Raw genomic sequence first — 9247 nt, 5'->3', positions numbered from 1 at the left:
GGCAAGTGTCAAAATGGCATGAAGTGAGAAGTGGGGTTCCTCAAGGTTCAGTATTGGGTCCTTTATAATTTGTGATATCTATAAATGATCTGCCAGGTGTTGTTGAAAATATGAGCAATGTGTAGTTATAGGCTGATGGTACAAAATATATGAGCAGATAAAGAAAAGAGAGGGTACTGACAATTTTCAATAAGACATCAATAATACGAAAAAATGGACGGAAAGTTATTATTATGGTTTCACTCAGACAAATATAAATGTATAAGACTAGGTGTGCAGGAAAATAATGGAGATGAAAGGATACATTTTGAATTGTAAGTTGATGGGGGGAAATATTCGAGTCTGTATCTGGTCCTTGCGAGACCCATTTTAGAATATGCAAATCATATATGAGGCCTGTATCTAGGAAGTGGAGATAATTGGAAATGTTCACAGACATCAACAGTGATGCCCACATCGAGTAACCTACATTATGAAGAAACTAAGTCCGTCAACTCTATCATAAAGGAGAGCAAAGGGAGACATGATTGAGATGTTTAATATTTTGTGTTGTGTATAAAGATAATCAAGAAGTATGCAACCATATTTCTGTATTCGGACAGGATCATCCAACCAAAGGACATGCAATGAAAAATATAAAAAAACAGAAGACGTTTAGATAAATGAAAGAATTGTCTTTGTGTTAGGGTGGTAAACAAATGGAACACATTTTCTAGATCTCTGGTTGAAGCCAAAACTGCAAGAGCACTTGAAAAACTAGACAGGTTTTGAAGCATTAAAGATTTATTGTATAATTGTAAAGTATTTTTTATAAAAATAATTTGACCGCCACCGCCTAAACCCTAGGGCAGTCAATGAGAGTTAGAGTTGGATTCACAGGCATATGCCTTTTCCAATATTATGTTTACGTCTACATAAATCCACGAAAGTCTACGAAGTCTATGTAGTAAGTTTACTTAAGCATCAGTATCTATGAGCGTACATCTTGTAAGAATGTAATGAAAAAATAAGCTTCTTCAAATGCATATTTTTTCCTATTGTCAACGTTTTCAATTTTTAAATAAATTAGAAAAAAATCGAGATATTATGAAGTTGTTTTACTATACATGGAACACCCCTAAACTACGGTGCAAGATTGAATAGCTTATTACTAAAGGCCCCCGATAGATGGCAGTGTTGTTGTGGCGCGCAGAGCGTGGTGGACCGCCATGATTGTTAGTAGGTTTCGGGCCACCTGAATTTGGGATTTTTGTCAAATATTTCCTTTGTATTGTGTGCAGTGTGAAAAATACAAAAATGGGCACATTATAGGAGTTTCGCTCCGTGGTCCCGAGTGGGCCTTGGCCCACTAAGCCCCACTCAAAGTGTAACATGAAGTGTTTTGTTATGGTGTGGGCTTGCTAATATTTGTGCTGCCAAAATGAGCAAGTTCCGAGCGAGGCAGCTTGATGCCTCAAAACCCATCCCTGTGTACCTTCAAGAGGAGATTCCGGATATTGCAGAATTCAATGCAATCAACAGGACAGTTCCGCAAATGCCTACGGGCATGGAGAAGGAGGAGGAGACGGTAAGAAGTAACGCTGTATGTTTTAGGGCGGCCTAGGCGTCTCCGCCATATTGGTTGGGCGCCAAATTCAAATACGTCAAAATCAGACGTATTAGAATTCGTCATATTTTCGTGTTCTCCACGAAATATTTGATTGACAACCCCAGAATTTTAAACATAAAATTTACCTAAGACTTTATATGTGACGTATTGCTGAAACTACATTGACGTCACCCAGCAATTGAACTTATTGTTTACATTTTGCCTGCAGTTATTTTTGACAAAAATGTTTATTGCCATTAGTAAGAATTAATTCATGTAATTTTGCTTTCATTTGAAGAAATAATTGTTCATAGTATATGATCATGTGTTGTTACTTTGAATTGTCAAAGGAGTTAAGGAACTATTGTTCAGTATTGGAATTGAATAAAAACAATATTTTGATTGGGGTTGCCATTCAGTGTTGACATTCAGTGGCCAAGTAGTACTAGTTATTTGTAGTATGATGTTTCCAGTTTATTGAAATTTATATTTAGTGTGAATTTTAGGGTTTTCTCAAGATTTCTATACTATATATTTAAGGATGTACTTAATCTTGTATGTCTATGACATTGAAAATTGTGATTGCACCTGACTCATAGTTTGGATTCATGCATTTAAACATGTTGAAAAGATGGAGTAATGCAGATAGAGCTGTCAGACAAATTATATGAAATATGCCATAAAATAGTTCATGAATGAATAATTCTTCAGTAGTTGGCAATGAAAGAAAGTCATAAGAAAGGCTTTTAATGTCATTTGGGAAATTTAAATAATGATGAGTTAATTTGAACTGTGAGCAAATGTAATAATGAGATGGGAATCATATATTCACTGTACAAATTTTGATAATACAAAATTTTTGGAGGATGAAAGTTGGCAAAGTGGCACCAAGACTTGCAGCATGTTTTCTTTTGGAAATTTTGTAATCAAGAACTTGAAATGATCAATAGCACCTGCAAATAATAGTAGTAATAATTGCTGCCATGAATTTCACTGAGTAGAAACTTGAAACCCCAGTGGTTTGGATTGGTATTTGGACGTTCCCATAGGTCTCAAGTGGGTGGGGGAAAGAAATTGGAAGAGTCTTTGTGTTTCATTAGTGTGGGACTGTTTCTATGTTACTTGCTGAAAGCAGTGAGAGCAGAGTAATGGTTAAACATGGTAGGGATCTTGGGCTTAGTCTGGTCTAGGGGATCTGTAGGAGGAGGTTTGACAGTTGTGTAAATGAGGAGCAGGGTTATGATTTTCTTTACCATCCATCATGCAAATCCACCACTAGCAAGTATCCAAGATTAGTCCCAAAAAACTGATAATGGGGAGACAGTAATCATTGACTTTTTGATTATTGGAAACCTATAGGCCCTTCCATAGATCCTGGAAGTAAGTATGAGACTCTTTGCCACTGGCTTATAATAGCACTATGTTTGTGTCAACAGTTTACAGTAGTTAGTATTCACCAGTTGTCTGCATTACTTTTGGAATAATGGGGTTAAAGTTGATCTTAAATGACCTCGGTACAGAGACCAAAGGGGGTGCAACTCGTAGAGTGTGATGTTGGTGGGTTTTGAAGATGGGCAACGGGGAGATGTTTATCTTGCAGGCACTCATCATTGGTCCCAGTTAATTATAGTTTTAAGTGATACGGGTAAACAGAATTAACAGGTGTTGACTATTGTTTACAAACATTTATTATTTCAATATTACTTGTCCCAGAAACTGAATATTGTAGATCTGTATACTGGTACAGGGAATAAACACACAAAACCACTCACACTCTCACACTATCATTATCTCTCCATCTCTCTCTCAAGGAAAATGACATCTTAGGTCATTGACATGATACTAATGTATTGTCAGTGATGATTATATTAAAGTTTGATGCAAGGATAGGGGGATGGAATATTTGACATGTTTCCTATATTGAAGTTGTAGAACATTCCTTTAATACCATATTCACTATATATGTGTGTGTGTGTGTGTGAAATAATTGTGATAGTGTGTAGAGAATGGAGTTGTTTATTTTTCCCCTGTAAACAAATTTGTTGTAATCAATTGATCCAAATGATCTGGTATCATTGTTCATAGTAAGGTTTGAAATTGTAGTTAGCAAATGGAAGTGGTCCCAGCTTGCATGTATAAATTAGTTATGAGGGATTTTATACTTTTTTCTGCCCATGGTGAAAAAACTTGAGATTGTGTATTGACAACATATGAGAAATAATTTGGTTAATATTTAGGATTTGGTTTATACATTAGATAGGGGTGAATGGAGAATGGTGTTGTATGGTTGATGTTGTGATGTATGAATGGGGAGTGGGTGGTGGATAGGTGAAAGAGTATGTGTAAAAAATAAATTGACACAGCATGAAGGGATTTCTCCCCATCTCCATTTCTGCATGAGAGGACAGAGAGGAAAGGTTGCCGATTTAATGAAGCGGCCTTGCTGTGGATGTTCTGTGTCTTGCGACACTGCTTCTGACCTAGGGCAATGGGTGAGATGCAGGGATGATCCAAGATAAGAGGGAGGGAGGTGGATGAATGGGAGTGGAGTGTGTTGATGTAATGGATGAGAGTGGATTTTATGCTGCTGCTTTTATTTTATTTATTATTATTCTCTCTCTCGCTCTCTCTCTCTCTTTCTTTCCTCCCTCCCTCTTCTCCCTCCCTCCCTCCCTCTCCTCCCTCCTCCCTTGTAAGGGGGAAAAAGCCTTTGGTATGTATATGTTTGTGTGTTTTTACAGATTGAAATGTGCTAATGATCACTTGATAAAAGTGATTGTTAGTACATTGACAGAAAAAAAATACTATATTTTGTATACATTTTATTGTCAATGAAGCTGAGTGATGAAAACAAAGAAAATATGAAATATGACTGGTAAGAAATAAAACAAGTACAGTAAAAACTGGAAAAAGTTGACAGGTGAAGAGAGGAATCAAATTGATAAGAAAGATAAAGTCAGGTAAGATGAAGATAAAGAACGATATTATAAAGAGTGCCAAGTAAAACCCAAAGTATTTTGGAAGAACTGGTATGAAAATAGGTAAAACTACAAGAAGGAATTGCAAACTTATAAGACATGATGAAAGTAGAACAAAGGGAATGCTGATTGTGTGTGTGTTTACCTAATTGTAGTATACAGGAAAGGGGTCTTGTCTGTTGCGTATTTTTTATAATCTTCATACATGAATACAAATTAAAATGTGGTTCCAAATTTGTATATACAGTATCTCTTTATTTTCCAGTTATCATACTTGCAGTTTGTGTATTGTCCCAGCTTAGGTTATGTTGCCTTCTAAACTATTCAAAGTATTTTTGCATCTGTATGGATAACTATATTTCTTTGCCTTTGAACATTTAATCTTGCTCAGTATGCTCATATAACCTCGGTGTGTTTTAAGCTATTTGTAGTATGCAGAATTGAAGCTGTCATCATTGGGTCCCATCACTGCCTTCATCAGATTTTGTTATAAATTTGGTGATGGTGTTGGCTTGGATTATATTTTCATCTAACTTGTTCCATAAATCTGTAGTGTGGAAGGCAATGCTTTCAAACAAGTTTGCTTTTTCAATTTTTTACTCTTATCTTTTGTTAATCTGTCATCCTGTACCAGCAAATTTTTTCTGACAATTTTTCCTTTGATCCAGATATCATTATCCAGTATGGGAAGTCTTTGCTTTTTCAATCTTTTTTTGTATGCCACTTGTATTTCTCAGCCACTCAGAATCATCTTCTATTATTTTCTTCATGTGACTCTGGCAATAGATCTTCGCTCATTAAGGTCCAGAGGTCCTTTTCCTCCTTTGCCTTTGTAATCACTTCATTTTTAATTGTATATTCTTTCTATCACTGTCTCAGTGGGGGAAAAAATTGTGGTGTGCACGATCCTGGTAAATATTATCTGGGACGTGTTAGGGAATTCCCGAGTAACATGACAGTTGTATGTAGTCATATAGAAAATTTAAGTGTGCAATCAACATGTTATCCTAAGGCTGAAGTCTAGCACCCCATTTGTTTGTCAGTTGATTATCCATAGACCCTCTTGTGGGTCCAAAAATGTAAATGACAGTCATCATTTCAGACCATAGGCCACTGAAAATATTTTGTGGATTTGTCGCTAGTAAGAGTAGAGCAGAGAAAATAATATGTTCTGTTTTCTTTGTGGTTATTGCATTGTACATCATTGGTGTGTATTGGCAGACCATTTCAGTGATTGTACAGTTTTAGTACTGGGTAATGACAAAGCATAGATGTGCTAGTGTTACTGGTATATGTCTCATGAATGATTTCTGGTTAATACATGGTAGTTTGTGATCTGAGTGTGTATATATGTTGTGGATTACTGGGAGATGGGTAGTTATATGTATATTTGAGTAGATGGCTTTTCTGATTGTTTTCTTGTATTTTGAGTGATATGATATGAAGGCACAAGCATAGAACTTTGTGACCATCATTCTTATGTGCTGCTGTGTAGGGAGAATTTAGTTTACAATATCAATATATGTTATTTGTCATACACGCTTATTCATCATAAAATGATGATAATAGGATCTTCCTGTACATGGTTGACACCAATATCTTCAGACAAATTGATTGTAATTTGAGGAGGATATCCAGGAGATGGAATAAGACTGCTTACATCTCCATTTATTGATATTGGGAGTATTGGTGTGTACATAAGATTCTTTGGTAATGCAAATTGAAATATCTATGGCTGTGGGGATCCTACAGAAATTCATGGGACCCTCCTTGGCTCTCCAGACTTGTATAGATGTGCTCCATGATTCCCTCTCTTTTTAGGCTCTGGGGCTATTAATGAAGTAAAAAGATGGTCAGAAACTGCACAGCCAAAAATTCCTCCCAGAGAAGTACTTTAGGAGGAGAATTGGGAAATCATATGTAGAGTTCATGCATGAATTATATGAGAATTGAAAAATGTGGACTGAGAAATGTTTAAAGAGCAGTAATAGACTGCAAGCTTAATTGAGACGACATATAGAGAAAAAAGTAAGTAGAGTATATAGAATAGTGGGGCTTACTGGAATTTATATAGATTTGGATACCAGTATGTTGATGACTGCATCAGTGTTGTAAGGCCAGTACTGTATTACATCATCCAAGTTTGGAACTCTTAGAATAGGTATTTATGCAAATGAAGTATAAAATGTGCAGAGATGAAGCAAGAATGGTATCTACACTGAATAGCTTATATATATATATATATATATATATGTGTATATATATATATATATATATATATATATGTATATATATATATATATATATATATATATATATATATATATATCTCACAAGAAAGCCTGAAAAAATATACCGGTAGCAACCCACATAAATAAAAGAAGGAGAGAGATGATCAGGACAGTTGGAATTATTAATAAGATGTATGGTGAAGTGCATGTTCATGATTATGTTTTTGACATGTAAAGACTTTCATTCAGTAATGCAGTGGTAAACATTTGGAACAGTCTGGCCAAAACTGATGTTAACTCGGAAAATTCAAGGGTGTTGAGATAAGTCTTAATTATGAAAAGGAAAACTAAAAGCAGAAATTTGATCTATAAATTTCATATACACATAAATCATCATGACTAAATTGCATCAACATTAAACTAACTAGATAATATGTAAAGTCAGAGACATATACATAGCCTTCTTAGATAGCTACCTATTGTAAGGGGCATATTGGTAGATTGGAATATATTCATAGATTTATCTATATGTAAATATGCTAATATTTTCAAAACATGATGATCTTTGTGTCAATTGTTATAGCATTCATAATGAGTTCAGTGCACAAAATACAATGTTTAATTGTAAAAATAGTTTTAGATATCAGGATAAATTTGGCAGATTGGTGTGCAAAGATTACTTTAGCTTTTGGGACTCTTGGTGAAATGAAGATAATTTACCTGGGCAGGAATTTATGCCAAAATGCCAAATGTGTTTGTTCTTGGGAGGTTTGTGAAAGAAAATAAAGGTAAACAAACATGCAAGATGGTAGAAAATTGAACTAGCAAGGGGGTACTTTATTTGTTTTATTTATTTGTGTGTTATGTGTATTTACTCTCCAATTTATCATATTTAGTCTCAATTCCTGTACAGTTCCAACTTGGTCCATATCTTTAATTGTGTGTGTGTTTGTGTATTTGTTTACATTTTACCTAATAGGAAAAGAGCAACTCATTGGTTCCTGTCTCCTACTCTAGTTTATCTCACCTAGTCTCAAATTCATGTACAGTTCCAGCTTGGTTTATACCCTTCATTTCCAATTGTTATATTTAGGTTTGAATTCATGTATTTTTCCAGCTTTAACTGTGTGTGTGTATTTACCTAATTGCAGACTTGTACAGGAAAGTAGCAATGCTCATTGAGTCCTGTCTCCTATTGTCTAATTGTCTAACATACATACTCAAATTTGTGTACAGTTCCAACTTGATCTATATTTTTTATTTCCAATTATCATATTTAGGTTTGAACTCGTGTGTGTATATATTTACCTAGTTGTATCTTAAGGGAAGAGAAGCTATGCTCATGGTATCCCATCTGTATCTCAGTGTCTAGTTTGCTCTTAAATTCGTGTATGGTTTTTGAACACATTATTGTTTCGTCCAGTTTGTTCCAGACATTCACTGCTCTGGGTGGGTGTGTTTGTTTGTAATTGTACCTAATTGTTACATACAGGAAAGGTGTAATGTTCATTGGGTCCTGTCTCCTGCTTTCCAATTTATCATACCTACCCTTAAATTCATGTATAAAGGATTACAAAGGAAGAGCATACTGGTGGCAGACCATTTGGTCCATAATTAGGTTGGATGCTAAGAATGGATAGTTAAACAAAGAAATGAATAAACAAGCAAACCTAATAATTGGTAAACATTAGAGCATATTGCTTAGGTGTTTTCGTAAATTGAACCAAAATCTTATAACTACTTCATTACACTGTCTCTGCAGAAAGTTTATTCCATTCATTGAATACAGGGTTGGCGAAGTTGTTTCTATCCACTCCCAAATTAAATTGACATCCTGACAGCTCGAGGCCATTATTTTTTGCCTGATTTGTATTCAGCATGAAAATCTAATTACTTTTGGTGTCTGTCCCTTGTAACAATTCATTCCTTAGTATACACTTTTTTAGGGAAAATATATTTTTTTGTTTTAGGCAGTTTTCATGTGATTAAGTTCTGTTAGGAATGAGTTTTGTGGCTTACCACGAGTTTTTCCAACCTGGCAATGTTTTTAACAAGATTTGGCTACCAGACAGACATAGCATATTCCAAATGTGGACAGACTAATTATCTATATAGTTGGTTGATGACAGTTGGACTTTTGATGTCTAAAGATTGTGAAACAGTCCTAAAATCTTGTTTTTTTTTTCTCTGAGGCAGAAATACACTGCTTAGATGATTTGAAATCATTACTGATAATTACACCAAGATTTGTTGATGTTTTTCCAAATAACTTGTAGTTTTACTCGGTGATATTTTTACCTTAGTGCATAACTTTACATCAACTTCAGTTAGATTTTATTTGCCATTTTTTTCAAACCATTGCTGCAGTTTATATATACTGGTATATATATATATATGCAAAAATAATCACAATAACGCGTGACTAAATAATATTGCAGAAACCACAGGGA

At 34.8% G+C, this 9247-nt stretch overlaps 1 protein-coding gene across 2 annotated transcripts in view; it reads left to right on the top strand.

Annotated features, from left to right (window-relative positions):
- The first annotated feature begins 1169 nt into the window (after positions 1 to 1169).
- Positions 1170 to 9247, top strand: part of E(Pc) (Enhancer of Polycomb) — a 168126-nt gene continuing 160048 nt past the window's right edge. For both annotated transcript variants that reach the window (XM_076192557.1, XM_076192556.1), the window contains exon 1: positions 1170 to 1567. In XM_076192557.1, the coding sequence (XP_076048672.1) occupies positions 1421 to 1567 (147 nt within the window). In that variant the 5' untranslated portion in view covers positions 1170 to 1420. The remainder of the gene's footprint in view (positions 1568 to 9247) is intronic.

The sequence above is a fragment of the Oratosquilla oratoria genome, chromosome 11, assembly GCF_046742065.1.
Source record: "Oratosquilla oratoria isolate Oo_2021 chromosome 11, ASM4674206v1, whole genome shotgun sequence".
NCBI classification, from domain to species: Eukaryota; Metazoa; Arthropoda; class Malacostraca; order Stomatopoda; family Squillidae; genus Oratosquilla; species Oratosquilla oratoria.
Note: the sequence above shows the minus strand (reverse complement) of the source record. Positions and strands in the feature narration are given on the sequence as shown.